At 41.0% G+C, this 20,795-nt stretch overlaps 1 protein-coding gene across 1 annotated transcript in view; it reads right to left on the bottom strand.

Moving 5' to 3' along the window:
* Positions 1-1,551: 1,551 nt before the first annotated feature.
* KIAA1549 (KIAA1549 ortholog) overlaps positions 1,552-20,795 on the bottom strand; it is a 141,804-nt gene continuing 122,560 nt past the window's right edge. Inside the window, exons 14-20 of the mRNA XM_054386878.1 lie at positions 19,891-20,114; positions 16,554-16,698; positions 14,703-14,936; positions 13,711-13,763; positions 8,911-9,056; positions 6,988-7,142; positions 1,552-1,806 (exon numbers count right to left, since the gene is read on the bottom strand). Of these exons, the coding sequence (XP_054242853.1) occupies positions 1,552-1,806; positions 6,988-7,142; positions 8,911-9,056; positions 13,711-13,763; positions 14,703-14,936; positions 16,554-16,698; positions 19,891-20,114 (1,212 nt within the window). The remainder of the gene's footprint in view (positions 1,807-6,987; positions 7,143-8,910; positions 9,057-13,710; positions 13,764-14,702; positions 14,937-16,553; positions 16,699-19,890; positions 20,115-20,795) is intronic.

Genomic DNA, 20,795 nt, shown 5'->3' with positions numbered 1-20,795 from the left:
CCAACATGCTACACACCTGTATTCCACCAGTGCTCTTTTTATCCTAGTGAGTGAAGCAAACACAGCCTCACCCTTATCAACTGCCCAACGATCTTTTTGGTAGACTACTGTTCTTAGCCCCTTTCTGACTGCCATATGCTAATGTTTGAAATACCCACACTGCAGCACCAAATAACACTGAGCTTATTCTCTCTCTGTGCCAGTTTGTTAGCTTTAGTTCAGCCTGATCTGAAAATAAACACACTCCAAACAAATCACGACTTAAGCAAAATTTCCGCATGTATTATGTCAGTTACAATTAATGCAACGGCCGAATATTAGTAAATTCGTAGCTAATATTAAATTAAAACTCTGGAAAAAACAGCAACCAACAGTTCCATGGCACGTTCCATTCTTACCATGGGGATTAATGCTTACCCTTTGTCCAAAGGGACAGTGGAAACAAGTACAAATATAGAAACTGTCTCAAAACCGCAAATCTAAGCCTATGTTAATGCTCTAAACTGTCACTGACTTTCACTAAAATTATTCAGATCCAAACATAAGCAATGATTTAGGACATCAATTTATAACATAATGCTGGTGACCCTGTAACAGTCAGGCTGGATTGGTTTCTGTCCACAAAGCAAACTACAGAGTGGCAAAATTTTATCGCTGGTCTTGCAAGAGCATACAGTATGTAAATATCCTTTTCAAAGACACACATTTCCCCCAATTCAGCTGTGGCTGACTATTCTTCTCCTAGTTTTCAATAATTTTCGAACAAAATTAATACTGAGCCCTTTCTGTTTGGGTGCTTTGCTTTGTTTTTCCAGCCTGAATGAGTCTACGGATATTTTCTTAATTATACAAGGCCAATGTTTCACTTTGCAAACATTGAAGATGAAGGAACACTTGAAGCTTCAGCACCAGAAGGAAAACAAGGAAGAGTGCAGAGGCTAGCTCCATTTGGAAGCACAGAGCTATAACAATTATTGTTCCAGTTTGTTACAAGTAGGTCATAAAGACTTTTATTTTAAGCAGTCCCATTGTTCCTGATATCCAAAGTGATTCTTATGTAGGATCACACCTTCAAAACCCTTGAGCTGACACAGTTTGTAATCTTGCAGAACAGCAACACAAACCAGTTCCCATAAACACTAGAGAGATCAGAATACTTGCAGTCTCTTGCAAAACGTCACTTTATTCAAGCTTTCACCTACTTCCTTGGAAAAAGGAGTCTTTCATTCTTGGAGTTTGTTCCTGTGATTATTTTGTAGTTTTGAGTGTTCAGTACTTGACCTAAGGTTTATTTATTTGAGGCTGAGGGAGAGGAGCACCGTAATATTAGCAGATTAATTAATATTACTTGTGATGACACTGATGGCTTTCCCTGTTTGTCCCCCATCTCTCCTTACTGTCCTCATTTTGTTGCCTTTTAAATATTTTCCAGAGTGTTGTCAAGAGAGCTGTGGAAGTTCATTCTTATCGGAGAACAACATTGCCGATTTCCTCTAAGTCTTTGCTTCCATAGGAAGCAGATACCTGGCAGATTTGCAAGGGAATGCTAAATCAGCTGTGGAAGTTCTGCACTGTTGTCTGTTTCTGAGAAAGTCGTAGAAGTTCTTCTCTGATTGCTTTGATAAGAGAGGCTGAAGAGTGACCTGGCTGGAGGTCCTCAGTGGAACTGGTGGTGTAGCAAAGGCCCTGGCCCTGAAGGCTGTTGTGTGGAAGCTGAGCAGGGGGTGCCGAAGGCTGCCTGGCTGAAGTCCTCTGCATCTGGAATACTGGTGAGGAGGAATATTCTTGGTGTCCATGCATATGCGTCTGGAAAAAGGTAGAAAGCATTATTGTACTTTCTGAAAAAAGACATCTCAGAAAAGACAAGGAAGCAAAAAGGTAAAGAACAGAGGGAAATCAGCATGGAGATGCATCTATCTGCTGCCACTGTTCTTCTGCTGTATGAATGAGTGATTCCTCTTTATGGAGAACGAAACAACAAATGTACACAAAATCACTGGACTGCCTCAAGTTCAGGGATTTTAAAAATCTTTGAGCATCTACTAAAAAGTCTGACCTCCTAATCTACAATACATTTAGAAACTGAAGTGGAAGGAGGTGGGAAGAAAAACAGGACTAGAAATCAATAGATCTGTTTTTTTCTTTCTTTGACTTCCCATCAGCTTGCTAAAAGACAACAGGCAAATCACTTTCTTCCCAGGTGTCATTTCTCCATCCTATCTATAAATAGACATGCTACTACTTTCAACTTCTCATTCTCCTTCTCTTGCCTGGCTTGCCTGCTCAGACTGTATGCTTGTGAGGACCCTGTGGATGAGCAGTGTCCAGGAAAACACTGTCAATAGAAGAAGCAAACAGGAGAAGATTATTCAAATTGGAAAGATTAAATTTTTGAACACTCAACAGCTCTTCTACATATCTGAGAAACACTCTCCCAGTTTAGGAACAACCATTGTTTCAGGGTAGGAATGGGTTAATTCTGCATTGTTTGGTATTGGTAACATGTATTTTGTAACCAAACAAGAGGGAAACAAAAGAGAAGCCTGAGTTTATGGAGTTGTCTATCTGGAAAAAATGTTGCTTACATTATAACAAAGCATGAATTTACAGTACACTTGCTGGCTGCACAGATTCCCAGTGCAGACACAAATAAGGTAAGTTTTGAAAATATAAATTCCAGCTGATATCCCTAAAGCAAGAGTTTGCTCTCGCCTCATACTGCTGAAGGCTGACAGCCAGCCAGGAGAAAGCACTGAGCACAAAGGACTTGAACAAAGCCTGCTAAGGACACATCTGGGAGCAAAGCAGAGTAATCTCCTTTCACAGGGTCTGCACTGCAGATGAAGGGCAGCTACACACAAGGAGTTCAGATCACAGTTGCCACAATTTAGTTAACACTAACTTTCTCTGTAGATAAGCCTTAAGTAGTAGCAGAGAGAGCAATCTGATGAGGGGAGAAAGGACAGCAAGGTCAGCCAGAAGAGGATTTGGGGGGGAGGCAGAGGGGAATGAAGGGATTATAAAGCAGAGCCTGGGAAGGATATGGGGGAACTAGAGTGGCAGCAGTGTGCAGGGAACACAAGATGCACAAGAGTATGTTCCTTAACATCCTCTCATAATATAAATTAATAAAATCTAAGCCATTTTGGATAAAGTAGAATAAAAGATTATGTCTCTCTTACCCAGCTCATGTACAGCATTCACCATTTACACAGTTAATTTGTGGAGACAGATTAAGAGGAAAAGAGGCTTTAACAGAAGAATGATAGGCAAAGAAGGTTTTTCCAAATAACAACCTGTCACTTTTTCTATAAAATGGAGGTGGTTTTAGTATCAGAAAGGAATGAATGGGTCTCTTGATTGTTCAAAATTATTCATTTAGCAGAGAAACCTGAAACTAATTCATACATGCAGTCTAGAGTCAGCAAACCTGACAAGTACTTGGTGGGTTTATAGAAAAGAGGTGACATAAAAAAATATTAAAAGCAAACATTCCTTGACACGAGTCTTAAAAGCAACCTAAATTATGTTCAGGTCACTTTCACATTAAAATGCATTATGTAATTCAGCTCCTATCTCAAACTGTATTGAATTAACAGCATCAGGGTGGCTTCTTAAGGAAAGGTAGGAATAATATCTAATGACTGCAGTGGCTGGTTATTTACTTTAAGGCTATCAAAATTATCTTAAAATATGTCAGAGAAACAAAAGTGTGTATTTCTGTGATCATATATATATAACATCAGAATTAAAGTGGTTTGTGAACTTCCACAAACAGATTGGTATGCAAGCCTAACCTATATTAAACCATAACAGCAGAAGGAGGAGAGTAAAAAGGCTGGAAGAACTCAAACATTTTTGCTGGGTTGCCTTTTTTTTTTTTTTTTTTTTTTACTAATAGAAATACGCATTGCTATGTTATATATATGTAACAACATATAGTTTTAAATAGCATCTAGAAATTATATACTTCAATATAGAAAATTCTGGTATAATTAATAGCATTACAAAACAATTGACAGCAAATTTTACTGAATCTTCCTTCTTAAGGAATGAAGATTTATGAGAACACATTGTGAATTTGTTTATCTCAACAACTGTTAAACGTCTATGCAATTGCAACTGAACTAATGTATAAATACATACATATTGGATGTATAAATGTGAACACACATGTGCATGTATATACAGATATATAATATATATTGCAAAACTGAAAAGTAGCCAATTAGACATAACTTGATTTGTGCTGTCATTGAATCTGCATCTGAGTGGCAGAAAGATTAGTTAGGCTGTGTTCAGCTGGACCTGTCAACCACCATGTACCTCACAGTGGATAGCTACAGGACATGAGAGACCTCAAGTATGGTGAGGTGGTTTAGAGACACTGTGGTAGTCATCCAAAGTATAAAAATACAGTAAAAAGATAAGAGTGGCTTGGGGGAAACACTGGAAACATGGAAAAGACCTGGGAGAACAGTGGAGAGCTATAAGGGATTGTGGATGAATAGGAATTGATGCTGGGGCAGGGAGGTAGAGACATGCAAGACATCACAGACATCTGTAGGAAACCATGCTTCGTTTGTTCTGCTGCTCAAATGGCCCTTTACTCAGTATTGCATTTCGTGCCAGCAAAGGAAAAGCTGTGATTGTCCTGGTTACCTAGGCCTTCTAGATGGAGAATTAAGTTGAATTGATGGTCATCTGCACACTGGCTTTGGGTCAGGAGATACAAGTGAGAGGCCATATTCCAATGGAAATACTGTGCCATAAACCTACTTGTCATTAAAAGTTCCTTGACAAAAGGAGGAAAGACAAATGTAGAACTTTTCCTAGTGAAGGAATTCAAACTGAAGGTAATTCTTTAACTGCAGGTCTCAGGTTCAGTTAGGATACAAATTTTGGTTTGTTCCCCCCTGCAAGAAGAACCACAACCAAGATAACCAGCCAAAACAGCCAATGGAATGTTCTATGCCATACTGCTGTACAGAATCACAGAACAGTAGGGGTTGGAAGTAACCTCTGGAGATCATCTAGTCCGACTCCCCTGCTATCACAGATACACCTAGAGCCGGTTGCACAGGAACACATCCAGGCAGGTTTTGATAGTCTCTAGAGGAGACTCCATAACCTCTCTGAGCAGCCTGTTGCAGTGCTCTGTCACCCTCACAGTAAAGAAGTTTTTCCTTAAGTTCAAGTGAATGTCGTGCTGCTATATAAGGGGAAGGCTGCTTGGGGCAAACTCAGGTGCTTTGAGCAGGTGTCTGGGGTTCAGCAGGGCAGGATCAGGTGAATGTGTCAGGCCAGGCCATGGCAGTTATGCTGCCTCTGTGAATCACTCATTTTACACATTATTCCATCAGTTCATCAGTATTACCCTTATTCCTGTTTGTTTCATCTCTCGTTGTGCTGTTCTACTAAACTCTCCTTATCTCAACCCATGGGGTTTTGACTTTTTCCTCCCAATTTTCCTTCCCATCCCACCAGGTAGCACAGAAGTAGTTGTGTGAGCAGCACACATACATATCTGAGACAGTGACTGAAGGTGCAAACTGCAGCTCAATCATACTGCATTGGGCCAAAAGTCTTTGAAAGTTGTGCAAGTAACTGATGTCAAAACCAACTCTTCACATGGCATCTCAGATAATGGGTTTGTAACTACATTTTCAGTAATATGTTAGCAATTCAAGTAATAAAATATTACAAGAGTAATAGCTGAATATGCTCTTGGGGGAAAGAGGGGGAAGGCCCACAGACCTAGAAAAGTAATTTTCAGAAGACAAAAAAAAAGATGGGGCAATGAATGGCAACCTATAGGTGTCTTGGAAAATGAAATAGGAGAGAGATGTTCTTGCACTCAAAAAACATAGTTCCAAGCACAGATAAGATAAATTCAGTAAATACAGCTTTCAGCTTTATCAGCACAAGTTTCTTAATAGTATCAGTAGAGTTTGGCTCTAGTGTGCCTAGTTCTCCAAAGCTTTGTGGTAGTCCTTTAAAGTTCATTTGAAGTAGTGGCAGCTCAGTTTTACTAAAATCTAAAGACAAGGCCTATCCTGATGCATTTCCTTTCTGCAAAGCCATTTTTAGATCATGCAATACTGCAAAGCAACCTCAAGCAGTATGACACACACTGCCCTAAGTATGCATAAGAAGGTGATCCTTCCTACCTCCCTCAAGGAAGAAACCAGAAAAATCAGAGTTAACAATGGAGCAAAAGAAGAAGGTATGAATTTGTTGCTCTCAAGAGTAATACGATAATGCTGTTACAGTCAGTCTGCTTCAGGATGCAAGATGCAGGCAACTGTGCTTTTCCTGGGAAGGCCATATACAACCTTCAACCTCATACATCTGGTTGACTCAGAAATGTCCTATAGAAGCAGCACTGCCAAGAGCATGAAATCACAATGGCTGCCTAGGCAAAACTGATAAATGAGTACATATTAATTTAGCACATCCTGCTGACTGAGGCTAGTAAAAAATAACTTGTTTAGAAAAAACTATACTGTGTGCAAGTATATACCACACTCCATTGCCCTGACTCCTGCTGTTGTGCACTGATACAGAAGACAAAAGAACTATACCAATATAAAGTAGGACAGTAGTCTGGAACAATTTAATTCAATGTTTTCTACTTACAACGATCTCAAAAACCAGAAGCATATTTCAAAGAAGAAAATGGAAAGCAGTATCCACCTCTGCTGGAGCTCAGAAGCAGAACTGCAATTAATGGATGAAGGCCTCAAGTGAGAAAAAAAAAAAAAAGGTTAGGGTAGAGTGAGAGAAAGCAGTTAGAGAGAAGCAGAGGTGAAAGAATAGCAAGCAAAAGTTAGAAGAGCTGACGCGGGTTCGAAGAGCAAAGCAAAGAATGTCAGAAGCAACTGAAAGTATTCCAGGGAGGGAAGTTCCAAACAGCAATGCAGGAAAAGAAATACCCGAACGTATCACTACTTCAGAAACTATGCAAATGTGTAACACAGTACTCACTGCATCTCTCCTAGCATATTCATCCTCTCCACGGTACTGGGGCCACCCTGGCCCCCCCGGCTGGCCATGCCCTGCTCTGCCTGAGGGTATCTCCACTTGTTGACCTCCGATCCTGCTAGCAATTCCCACCTGAGTGAGGTGCTGTATCTGAGAACCTTAAAAGCAAATATTGTTTTTTCATCTTTACACACAGTCAAGTTTGTAGGGCAGACAAATGAAAACATAAAACTTTGCTGGAAGCAGGAGACAAGAAGAAAATGGAGCTCTGTTTCTGTGCAATTAACAAACCAAACAAAAAAATCAGCAAAAAGAAGGCTGTCAGTGTAGAATAAAGAAGGAAAGGTTACACGTGTTTCGTGCAGTTCTTTTGAGTGTGTTGCTTTTCATTGCCACTGCACTGAAAGAAGAGGTTGAGATAAATGCATCTCAGACATAAGCTATGCTTAATTAAAATATATGCCAGCCCTTTCCAAACAGTGTTTACTGAAAGCCCTGGCAATGCTTTCATGTAAATTACTTAGCAAAGAGAAGACATTTGCTTCCATGGTACACATTATTTGCATCACACCAGCAAGACCATAAGTCTCCAGACTGTTTTTTATTCCATCTCTTGGGAGAATAAAATACAGGACTTCATACAAGCAGGGTTCTTCCAAGTTTGCTTTGTGGTTAAATATTAAACTATGCTGTCGTTGACTAATGAGAAAGTCAGAACACAGTGTCTCTCTTTTCAGCCTGAAAGCTAACCTCCTCCTTTCTCCTTTCCCTCCCCTCCTGCTGCTTTCAAACATGCAAGGATAGCCACCACCATTAATTCCAGGAGACTTGTAACAACATGCTATCTTTCCTCTTTCCTGAATTTCCTCCCACAGGGAAAACAATTTATTTTGTTATTATTGTATTTTATGATTCATCAGAAATGAAACACATTTAAGAAACACACAGATACATAAGAGAAAACTCTTAGGGGAGGAAAAGACAAAACCAGCATGATATACACGACGGACAGTTAGGTTGCTTTCATATTTTCCTCTCAAAAAACATGGATATTTGAAAACTTTGATATCTGTGTGTAATTAAGCTGAAGGACAGGAAGTTACCATCTGAATTGCCTTCAAACTTTAAAAAAGAATATCCATGAATATTTAGAGAATAGTGTGAATCAGACAATAAAATAATAGCAATTAAACTGTAGCAGTTTGCACATCCCTGTCATTCTCATTCATTTATCACTGACAGGGAGAAGATAGCAGCTATCAACACTAGGACTCTGACATGAGGATATAATTGCATTTCCAGTATTTTTCAACTCTCCAGGACAAAAATATTTATCTGGAAGAAAATTAACTGTGGCATTTCCTTAAGAATATAATCTTTTATTCTTAGTACCAGTGTTTGCTGCTTACTCGGCATGTGATGTTATAATATTATTCATGACAGCATTGATGAGTGCCACAGACATTCTCTCACAACCAAATCAGGGGAAGGTGATTTCATATGGGACAGCAGCATTAGATAGTATCATCAAAAGCTAAGGGATTCTGCTCTTAGGCATGTATTTCTAGAAAAAGAAATGAGAAATAAAGATGCAGAAAAGTATTTTAAAATGTTGCTAATTAGCAGGCTGATTTGGGATGCATCACAGTTAGCTCAATTAGCACAAAAGAAAATAGCCAGCAGTGGAAAGTTAGCATATGCTGTACACTCTAAAACAATTAAGAGAATGTGGGGGTTTTTTGTTGAAAATATCCTGTGTGATTCCCCATGTATGCATGTAAGATACTACCCAAGATCACTTTTTTTTGGCAGTGAATACAAGAACATTTCAAGTGTCACCAGCTGAAGGAGAATAACCCCAGTGTAAAGGCAGATAAGGAAAAGGATCAGTAGTTACAGGGCACATTCAGCTTCAGTGAAGTGTACCTGCAGTGCTTCCAACTGGTCGTGGCCGTGCCACTGATGGCATTTCCTCTGAGTATATCCCTCTGGAGGAATATGGAACCTCAGATGGCTGCTGGTCTGGGTGCATTAACTCTGCAGTTTGAAGGAAACCCGGCCCAAAGCTCGGCCTGTGGAAAAATAAGGACTTATTAAAATAAGTCAGCTGTCTAATTAGAAACAGTAGAGCATGCGTACCTCATACAACCTCTCTTTATGATGCCTTTTAATGTACATTTTAACCTTAAACGTGGAAGAAAGTCATTACATCTGAGGGTTATATTTCTTTTACATGACCAGCACTGTACAGGAATAGAATTAGAAACTCTCATAAAATTTACACACAAGTGGTTTTCCACATGTCCTCAACGCATTCTCTCAACGCATGTTCTCTCAACGCAGAGAGAAATTCCACAGACCTTGTCTTCCCCTTGGGGTAAAAACTGTTTTCAACAGAAAAGAAAGCAAGCTGTGATGTAGTGGCTTAACCTCAGCAACAAATCTGATTCTTACATAGTTTTGGTCTAAATCAAACCATACAAACTGCATTTCATGTGTATTTCCTGAACAATTGCCATTTCATCAAGTGTTTTGATAATTTTTCAGTAAACTTTCAAAACTTTGCTCTGCAAGATTCATCAAACTACTCAAAACTGTCATTAGCATGTATGAAGAGATGCAATGTATAATAAAAAAGAATGTTTCCTATAATTCAGGCTGGCACTGGGAGTTGTTGCTATATATTTACTGAAAAGAGCCAACAACAGAAACTGTCATTGATTTAACTTCATTAATTTTGCCAAGGTAATGGGACTTGTAAAAGAAACCCAGCAATACATTCACAGGCCAGGAGTAGAAAAGGAGATGGAAACGCTGCTTTTGCTATGCTTCCTATTAACATACCTTAACCCTGGCACAGAAAGATTGTATTTTAAAAGACTGATGGCAGCTGAGGTTTCAAGAATTATTGATTCCTGTCAATATAGTGCAGGTGTGGATGCCCAAACTTCAGATGCTTAGGTTATTAGCCTAGTTTCTCTTGGACTTTAGGTATGATCAAACAAGAGAGACATGCTCCTCAATCACACAGAATCACAGAATGTCAGGGGCTGGAAGGGACCTCAAGAGATCATCCAATCCAACCCCCCTGCCAGAGCAGGAGCACCTATACCAGATCACACAGGAACTCATCCAGGCGGGTCTCGAACATCTCCAGAGAGGAAGACTCCACAAACCCCTTGGGCAGCCTGTTCCAGTTTTCTGTCACCCTCACAGTGAAATAATTCTTCCTCCTGTTTCCATGGAACTTCCTATGCCTCCACTTCCACCCACTGCCCCTTATCCTGTCATTGGGCATCACCAAGAAGAGCCTGGCTCCATCCTCTTAGCACTCACTCTTTATGTATTTATAAACATGAATGAGGTCACCACTTAGTCTCCTCTTCCCCAAGCTGAAGAGCCCCAGCTCCCTCAGTCTGTCCTCGTAAGGAAGATGATCCACTCCCTTAGTCTTTTTTGTGGCTCTGTACTGGACTCTTTCAAGCAGCTCCCTGTTCTTCTTGAACTGAGAGGCCCAGAACTGGACACAATATTCCAGATGTGGCCTCACCAGGGCAGAGTAGAGAGGGAGGAGAACCTCTCTAAACCTGCTGACCACAGCCCTTCTAACACAACCCAGGATACCATTGGCCTTCTTGGCCACAAGAGCACATTTTTGAAGAGGCATTAAAAGCAAAATAACAGGTTCGTTTTCTGCAGATGCCTCGCACTGGTGAGCATAAATGAATCAAAGCAAGACAAACATTCTAAATCAGGCAAATAAGATTACACAAAGTGAGGACTAGGGATGAATTTTATATGACTTTTACTACAACAGCACCTAAACCCTTCTAGGCTATGGACTGGAGCCCATCCCATTCCTCAAAATCTCAGATTTACACCTTCCTGTTTCACAGCAAAGTTCTGTGGCTGCAACTATTTCAAACTATTCTTGATTTGGGCTTTATTTGTAAAACTAACTGACTTTGTACAACAGTCAGATAGCAGAGCTGACATAATAAATAGCCTAATAAAGCCAAATAAGAGCCTAATAAAGCAGAAACAAGTAATTGTAAGTTAAAGTACTAGCTACCTGACATACAGTATTAAAAGGACTGGAGGAACTAGGGGTTCAAGCCACAACAATCCCGTTGTGGAAGTGCCAAAACTTCCCCAGCTCTCTTGCATATGATTCCAGCTGTTCACCCAACAGATCCAGAGGACATAATTTCCAACCAGATTTTCAAGCTAGTTAAAATAAATGCTTGAATGGGTAGGTAATGTTTAACAATGTAACTTCTGTTGTGTTAATCACTGTAACCAGTAAAGGATGTGATTATCTGGCCCTTTAAGCCTGCAATGCTGAGCTGGAATCTTGTAGCTGAGAATTTATCACAATTTTTTGATGTTGTCTAAATGAAATATTTTCTCAGCATTACAGCAAATGTATTATTTGTGTCATTTTTTCCAGAGGTCATGACGTATATCCTTTATTGCTGACAGGTTTGTACTTGAAGGGGGCATGTTTAATAACCCCATCACTCTCTCCGCTCAATTTTCTTTATAGCAGATAAATATAGCTACTCTTTAAAGACAGAGATCAATAGAAGAGTATAAGAACAGGATATAGCTCTGAATTTATATCATACAGGCTTTCTAGTGCTCCTTCCTATTTCCAGACTAAGATTCAGCCTCCAATTTATCTTTGCATATTCAAAAAAAATTATTAATCCCCAGTTATTTAATTAAGCACAGAGATACTGCTCAAAAAAATCAATTTTACACCACTAATCCACTATGACTAAGTATCTCTGTCTCTGATGCATGATGAAATACTAATTTTCTGGTAAAAGCTGTTTATTGTGCCCTTTGTTTGCCTAGCTGTTATGTAACCTAGGCATTTTACATTTAATTTCTTTTACCCAGGTTGGTTCCACCCCATTAGAGATGCTGACTGCATCTGTACAGAGAAGGGAACAGTACAGTCACCCAACTATTATTTCATGCATTGGATATTTAAGCAAATGTACCATGACATTGATACATGTCACCTAATCATACTGACCTCTGGTTCTTTTTCCTTCGTCTAACTGGTGCACTGTTTCTACCAATTTAATTTATCATTATTTTCTGAATTTGAGTATAACCCTTACTCCACAGTTGTGACAACTCTTTGTTTTCTACTGACTGAACTTTAGGAACACTTATAATTCAACGAAAATATAAGGGAATTTTTTCTGTTAAGGTCAATGACCTTGCAGATTGTCAACTGCAGTAGCAGAGCCAGCATTTAAAGTATTAAAAATGATACCACTAATTTGTAACTTACACAAATTTAGAGTGCCTATGCCAAAGGTGGATAAACTTCTGAATAAAAAATGTGTTGCAAAGACACTGTCTTGCTTAGGTGCAGTAACAAGAGCTACTACATATCACAATTAATTTATCACATTTTCCATAAGTGCATAAAAAAACCCAAAGAAAATCCTCAACAACAACTAATTGGTTCTGCTTTGTGTTGGCAGTCTCAAAGCTCAATCTTCAAGGTGACCCAAACTAGAAAAAATACACTGCATTTCACACTCTGTGCCACTTCAAGTGTGCTCCACTCACACTGAAACCGTCATCTTCAGCCAGGACCTAAGTAACAAGATGTGCTCAGAGACTCTTCCTTTTCTAGTTGGTTCTTTCAAAATCAGGTTGTAGAACAATGGATAAAGGAAAGTTTATCTTCAGCCAGGACCTAAGTAACAAGATGTGCTCAGAGACTCTTCCTTTTCTAGTCGGTTCTTTCAAAATCAGGTTGTAGAACAATGGATAAAGGAAAGTTTATCTTCAGCCAGGACCTAAGTAACAAGATGTGCTCAGAGACTCTTCCTTTTCTAGTCGGTTCTTTCAAAATCAGGTTGTAGAACAATGGATAAGGGAAAGTTCGCATACTATCGAATTTCCAAGGCAGTGAAGATTTCAGGTGAAATCCAGTGAATGACATGTACACCAGGTGAAGATTTCACCTCACATGGTGAGCTGAAAGAAGGTAATGAGAGGAAAGCACAAAGACACCTTTTTACCACCTTGGCTGAAGCAGCATGGAGAGGGTGAGACAAGTCTGACCACAGTGGCTACCATGACTCAAGAGTCCAACTTCATGTGTAGTTAAAACATAGACACAAAATTATGTGGAATTAACAGTCACCTGGGCAACTGTTTATATGATTCTGCCCCAGCAAGGCCAGGAGAAGATGGAAAATTTGTTCTTCCCTCCTGGTTTTATAATAATAGGCCTGCAAGGCAAGCTTTCTCTGAGAGGGTCATCATGCTCTTTAATTTGTTCTCTACTTGGTTAAAAATAGAATGAATCTGTTAGTCATCCAAAAGCTGCTGTGAGAGAGTGTTGCCCAGAGGCTACAGAAACAAGATGAAAGCAACAGTATTAGGAGAATTACATGCATCTGAGTAACTGTTTCAAACTCTCCAACAGCTGAAACTCAGTGGTTTACTCAGTATTTGGAAGGATATCTCTACAGCCAAGGGACTTGAAACACATTTCTTTTAGACTGAGGCTTGGATTCCATACAGCCTGCATATGCCATTCATACTATATAAGTAAATTACACAGGATGGATCTGGATTCCTGTTACTTCTCACTTATACAGTACTTTGCATAATAATATACCAGTGCTAGTAAGAACTCTGAAGGAATTGCAAGAAGAATAATAAATGACAATTCTATCAGTGAAAAGCTACCTTGGTAGGAGACCTGGTGCTGCTGGTGGAGTCATTCCAAATTCCACATATCTCTGTCAAGAGAATAAAACAACAAAAAAATTAAAATTAAAAAGCATACTCTGGGAAGTACACTGTCAGTCTTTTAAATGATGAATGGCTGAGATCACTAAGGCCTGTGTGTGGGACTTGAGTACAGTCATAAGAGCTTAATTTTACAAACCTAGAAGCACCACACCTGGAATCACTGCTACAGTGGGTTAGAAGCCTCTTCTTCCTGATCAAAGTATTAACGTAAAAACCTTTCAAAAATACTTTCACTTGCAGAAGATAAGGGGTTGTCTCCAGTGTCTGCTTAGCTTACTAGTTTCAACAAACCAAGTTTTGCACTTGGAAATCTTTTTGTAACCCAACCAGCACCAGACTCCAGCACACATATAACAGGGCTCAGACTGAACAGTCCAATAGCGCTATGAAACTTGTACTGAATTGTTGTGGAACTTAAGATGACCTAGAAGATTATCCACATGCCTCAGTGCTCCATAAAACACAAAAAATCATACACAGAAGTACTACTTCTCTATCCCTCACCTCCTGAAAGCATCTGGCCACACTACTGAAAAATATCACCTGTGCCGTTTTTCCTTGACACATAGATTATAAGTTTTAGTCTTGGACATAACAAGAGTGATCTGGGAAAAACCTTAAGCAAGAAGAACAGAAAAGCTATGGTTGGCATTGGAAAAGAATCCAAATGGCTTAAAGAGCAAGTTCATCCATCTTGTGCCAGTCATTTCTGAATTCTCCTGTTTCCAGAAACCACATTTGTGGTAAGGCCTGATAGCAAGGGCAGAGTAACTGAACATAGCTCAACTGGTGCTAACTACCAGCCCAGAAAGGCCCTTTAAATTGCATCGCTCACATTGTGGGTTGTTTCCTGCCTGAATTGGACCATGTGGTAGTCCCCACTGGGTGCATGTGGTTTCCCTCCCTGCTGGAGCAGGAGTGTTTACCGGCTGTCCTGCAGAGACCCCCGGCGGTGTGACGGCTGTGGAATTGGCTGCTTGGCTGCTGGGAGCCACCAGTGCAAAAGCATCATCCAGAAGCGAGTGCATGGTTTGCCGTGCCTCTTCAATGGACGGCTGTGGTGGGACATACTGGGAGACTGGGTGGGAAGGCAAGCCAGGGAACTTCCCCATATCAGCTGAAGATGATGTCTGATGTTCAGGAGGCAAGTCTGGATCCGACTGGAGGAAATCGAAAGAAGGTGAGGGGCAGCCACAGAGAATATCTAAACAACCAGCTTCCCTGTGGACCTTCGGTCTGAGCAACGCTTTTAGTTTGCCAGAGCTACAATGTGATAAGTGGCACAAATGCCAGTGCTGGACAAAACCTACTCCTTACTCTCCCCACATCCGCATATATCCATGCACATACACACCACCAGCTGTTCAAATACTTCACTCATTGTGATCTGAAAGACTCCGATCTAAGATAAGGCAGTGGAGCTGTCCTGCCTATAACGGAAATCTTGTGGTTTGCCAGCACATAATGGAGTCATGCAATGAGCGTTGATTCTATCCAGAAAAGACAACCAGCTCTCTCTACATGTTTGACTTCTCTGTAGTTTTTGTAGTTCCAAGAAATTGATTCAGTCTTCAGCTTACAACTGACCACATCGGCAGTAATATTAAGCAATTATTACCTCCTAGAAAAACACACAAAGGGAGCTGTTAAGCAACTAAGTGGTTACCTGCATGGAACTTGAACTTGGGTGCATCACCTGAATGGGATTCATAAAAATGCTCCATAGCAGCAATACCCAAGGCATGCATCACAATTACTACCTGGGAATCCTATCACATAGGCTTATTGTTCATAAGTAACAGAAATTAAATGAGATTTGCAGCAGTAGACATTATCAAAGCTCATTCTTACCACTGCATGCAGACTGCAAAATCAGTCATCAAGACGCAGAAGCCTCAACTTTATCAGGAACTTAGCATTCTGAGTACTGTCTTGCTACAGGTGCCAAAGGGGCTCAGCTTGCTGTATGACATGTCTTAATTAAACAGCTTCAGATGATAATTCATTCTGCTGCAGTATGACATTAAAATCATCACACTTTTGTTTGAAGGCAGAGGGAAGCTGCAGAAACTAATACCGCAGTCACCTGACTGTGGTGAAATTCTTCAAATTATTAAACCATCTTTAAAGATGAAAACTGTCCAGGGGTTTCCTGTATTAGCATTAGGCTCAGTAAAGTCTGCTTAGATGTGGTTAAAAATTCCTAAATAGAGTTTGTGACATTGTATATGTTTGAAGAGCAGCATTCTCCAGTGTCTTTGCCTCTTTAGACAGGAAACAAAATTAATTTTCAAGACATTGTACTAGAATTGTTTCAAGTTACTGTAGTACAAAGATGCGTTTCTCTTTCATTAATAATTAATTCCCACATTTTAAATATGAGAACATTACTCATAAAAGAAACTGAGTCTTCCACTCTGTGAGAGCAAAGGATGAAATTTTCTGTAACGTATGAATATATAACACCCAGCAAATCGTGCCAGACTGAGACTATGTTCAAGATATTGCAGAACATGCCAAGCACACTTTCATGTGCATAATATAGTGACACCAATGAAAACAAGGTTCTTGATCATCTTAATATCAATGAATATTTGGCAGAATTGTACTGCTTAATACTGAGAGACTGCCAATGAAGTCCTTGTTTCATTTACATACTAGCTACATATGACTGAAACTAGCCATACAGACCACGGCCAGAAGATGCAACACCTGACAATGTCACAATTGCCATTACAGTTATCAGACCACTCCTGTCATTCAAGAGACATACATACAATATATGCAGAATTATTGACTCCTGGAGGCCTTTTGTACGTGCCATCACTGTCGGTTGTGATTAACCTGTCCTTTTCTGCATCAATTGGGCTGCCATTTATCTGATGTCGCCGGCGCTGCTTGGGAGAACGTTTTGCACGAGAGCTTAACAGGAAGGAAAGAAAAAGCAGACAGAAAAGAAACCACAACATGACAGAAGGTAATAATTTCTTTTTTTAATTTTTCTTCTCATCCCATTCAAAGTTGAACTACTCTGCTCATTCCCTCCAAGTCATCCTCACCTCAGCCCTGTGTCTCTTCCCTTTCCCAATGTTTCACGTCAGTCCCATTTGTTAGCCTCAAATCTCTCTTCTTAAGCTTCTCCTAATAACACTTTAATTACCAGCTCTCCAAACTGTCCCATAGATCCCTCAAGCTCTCTCCAGTGTTACCTCCCTTCTATATTAATCTTTCAAAGTTGTTTGTGCCCTACCACCAATGTCTTTCCAGATCTCCTAGGCCAAGATCTGGCACACTTGCAGTAGCAGAACAGACCACACTGCAAGTAAGGGTCTGCACTTGGTGTGTTGTATTTAACCCTACCAGGCAAGGCAGCTGAGGAATTCATATAGCTGGAGCAAACAGCTATCTGCTGGCCAAAGTATCATGGGACAAAGCCCTAGAAGGAAGAAGGGCCCAGGACAGCTGGTCAGTGTTCAATGATCACCCTCTCTGTATCCAGGAGCAAAGTATACTGACAAAGAAGGTGGCAAGAAAGAATGCTAGGAGACCTGCCTGGATGAGCAAGGAGCTCCTGGGCACACTGTCACACAAAAAGAAACTCTACAAGGAGTTGAAGACAGCTAGAATGGGGGGCACATGGGGAAGCTGCCCAAGCAGCAAGAGACCTGGTTAGAAAAGCTGAAGTTCAGTTAGAATTAAATGTAGCCAGGGAGATCAAGGGGAACAGTAACAATTTCTATAGGTATATTAATGGTAAAAAGAAGACTAGAGAAGGTGTGGGTCCGCTCAGAAAAGAAACAGGAGCTGGTAACAAGTGACATGGAGAAGGCCGAGTTTCTCAGTGACTTCTTTACCTCAGTCTTCACCTGCAAGGGCTCCAGCCACACTCGTGGAATAACAGAAGATAACGGCAGGGGCTGGAAGAAGTAACTCCCCATTGTGAGTGAAGATCAGGTTCATGACCATCTGAAGAACCGGAAAACGTTCAAGTCCATGGGCCCCGATGAGATACACCCATGGGTGCTGAGGGAACTGGCGGCTGAGGTTGCTAAACCGCTCTCTGTTATATTCCAAGTGGCAGTCTGGGGAAGTCCCTTCTGACTGGACAAGGGGAAATATAACTCCCATTTTCAAAAAGGGGAGAAGGAAGACCCAGGGAACTATAGACCAGTCAGTCTCACCTCTGTGCCTGGTAAGATCATGGAGCAGATCCTCCTGGAGGCACTTCTGAGACAGAAGATTAGTGAAGAGGTGATTGGGTACAATCAGCATGGGTTCACCAAGGGCAAATCCTGCCTGACCTTCTGACAAACCTGGTGACCTTCTGTGACAAGGTCACAACATTAATAGATGAAGGTTGAGCAACTGACATCATTTACCTGGACCTGAACAAAGCCTTCAACACTGTCCCACACCACATCCTGGTCTCCAAGCTGGTAAAGTCTGAGTTTGATGGATGGACCATTCAGTTGATAAAAAAATGGCTTGACAGCCACACCCAAAGATTGTCTGTCAATGGCTCCATGTCCCAGTGGAGGCCAGTGACAAGTGGAGTCCCTCAGGGATCAGTCCTGGGACCAGTCTTGTTCAACATCTTTGTTGGCAACACGGACAGTGGCATTGAGTGCACCCTCAGCAGGTTTGCTGACGACACCAAGCTGTGTGGTGTGGCTGACACACTGGAGGGAAGGGATGCCATCCAGAAGGACCTTGACAAGCTGGAGAGCTGGCCGAAGCCACCCTCATGAAGTTCAGCAAGACCAAGTGAAAGGTCCTGCATCTGGGTCAGGGCAATCCCAAGCACCGATACAGGCTGGGCAGTGACAGGCTTGAGAGCAGCCCTGAAGGAAAGGACTTGGGGGTGCTGGTGGATGAGAAGCTCAACATGAGTCACTAGAGTGCACTTGCAGCCCAGAAAGCCAACCAAATCCTGGGCTGCATCAAGAGAAGCACAGCCAGCAGGTCAAGGGAGGGGATTCTACCCCTCTACTCTGCTCTGGTGAGACCCCACCTGGAGTACTGCATCCAGTTCTAGAGCCACTATTACAAGAAGGATATGGAAGTGCTGGAACATGTCCAGAGAGGGGCCATGAGGATGATCAGAGGGCTGGAGCACCTCTGCTATGAAGACAGACTGAGGGAGTTGGGGCTGTTCAGTCTGGAGAAGAGAAGGCTCCGAGCAGACCTTATTGTGGCCTTCCAGTATCTGAAGGGGGCCTACAAGAAAGCTGGGGAGGGACTTTTTAGGATGTCAGGTAGTGACAGGACTAGGGGGAATGGAGCAAAACTAGAAATGGGTAGATTCAGATTGGATGTCAGGAAGAAATTCTTTGCCATGAGGGTGGTGAGACACTGGAACAGGTTGCCCAGGGAGGTGGTGGAAGCCTCATCCCTGGAGGTTTTTAAGGCCAGGCTGGATGTGGCGCTGAGCAACCTGAACTGTTGTGAGGTGTCCCTGCCCATGGCAGGGGAGTTGGAACTAGATGATCCTTGAGGTCCCTTCCAACCCTAACAATTCTATGATTCTGTGAAACGAAGTGCCAGTATTCATAAGTCCTAAACAGAGTCCAGAGAAGACTTTCTCTGAAAATACAAGCCCAGGAAGGCAGATGCATGAGACTGAGAAATGTGACTCATTGCCCAGAGGGAAAATGAAAATGCTTATCTTGTGATTTGTGAATGTGCCTTGAAAATTCAGAATTTTCATGCTTTTTAAGTTGTTGAAGGGTTTCCTTATTTGGCATCTTTTCCTTCCTTTATAAAAATATTATTTCTTGCAGTTTATGTTCTCTGTGTATCTTTTTTAGTGCTTATATTGCAATTTCGATCACTCTATATCACACAAGATTTATTCAAACAAATGCAAGCAAATACTAAATTGCTCTAAGATAGTTTTCATACATTTGGATTTACTTCCTGAGAATTCACCACTTACAAAAACATACTGGCATATACTGAAAAAAATGTTTAGAGCAACTCAAACTTTTCACCTAGATAACTTCAAATACTGATCAAAAAAGATTTTAAGCTATGAAAGTTTTGAAGTATAGGTTTGATGGCTTTGGATACTGACTTTAAGAAAAAATTGTTCTTTTCCTTCTTCAAAATCCCTACCTCTTCCTGGGCTCTATGAACACAGTAGGCACGCTGCCTCCAGGGTCCAAGATCTTGTCAATTTGCATCTGTGCCTTGCGATATATCCGGTGCTGTTCTTTGGAATCAACTACCACCACGTCATCCACCACTGGAAATTCATAGTGCCCTTTGCGCTTGGCACGAAGACGAATCTTATTGCGGTGATGCTCGATTTCAGATTTATGCCTCAAGGCTGTTTGTATCTTAAGGAAGGAGAGGGGGAAAAAAAGAATCAGTTGTATTTTTCATTTATAATGTTTGTAAACAGCACCTTTTGCTGCTTTACTGTAAGCCTCCCCCACTCATCTCCCTGTCCCTTCCTCCCCTAAATATCTGAAGGATTAAAATAAGTGACACAATTTGCAAAAACACATTTTCTTTCTTGGATATTTTGCAGCATCTACATTGTCTGCCCAGGTAGATGTACTATGATACTCAATACAATTGCCAGCACAGCAGGTGCAATTAGAGGTGGCAGGTTGTTCATAAAAGGCAGAAGGAACACAAAAAACTCATGCTGTCTGCCAGAAGTGACATTGCTCTGAAAAAGTAAGACTAATCTGTACAGGCTATATGTACCTTTGCTTGCAAAACAGAGGTACATTTCATCAGTAGAGATGAAGTCTGTCACCCATCCCCTTTAATGACCTTCATCACAAAATAAGCAAGGACTTAAAGAACTAATTCAGCGTCTAACTTGGTGCATTTGCTGAGTGTGAGAGGCCACCATAGGCTATGCAGAAATGTAACAGCAATCCAAGAGGCCAGGTCCCTAGATGAACATGGCATTACCACGTCTTTGTTGCAGGCTGTTTTCCCTCTCTCCCACTCTTTTTTGAATTCCATGGTGCAAATCTCATCATCTGGAGAAAGCTATCATAACA

The sequence above is a fragment of the Indicator indicator genome, chromosome 14, assembly GCF_027791375.1.
Source record: "Indicator indicator isolate 239-I01 chromosome 14, UM_Iind_1.1, whole genome shotgun sequence".
Lineage (NCBI taxonomy): Eukaryota > Metazoa > Chordata > Aves > Piciformes > Indicatoridae > Indicator > Indicator indicator.
Note: the sequence above shows the minus strand (reverse complement) of the source record. Positions and strands in the feature narration are given on the sequence as shown.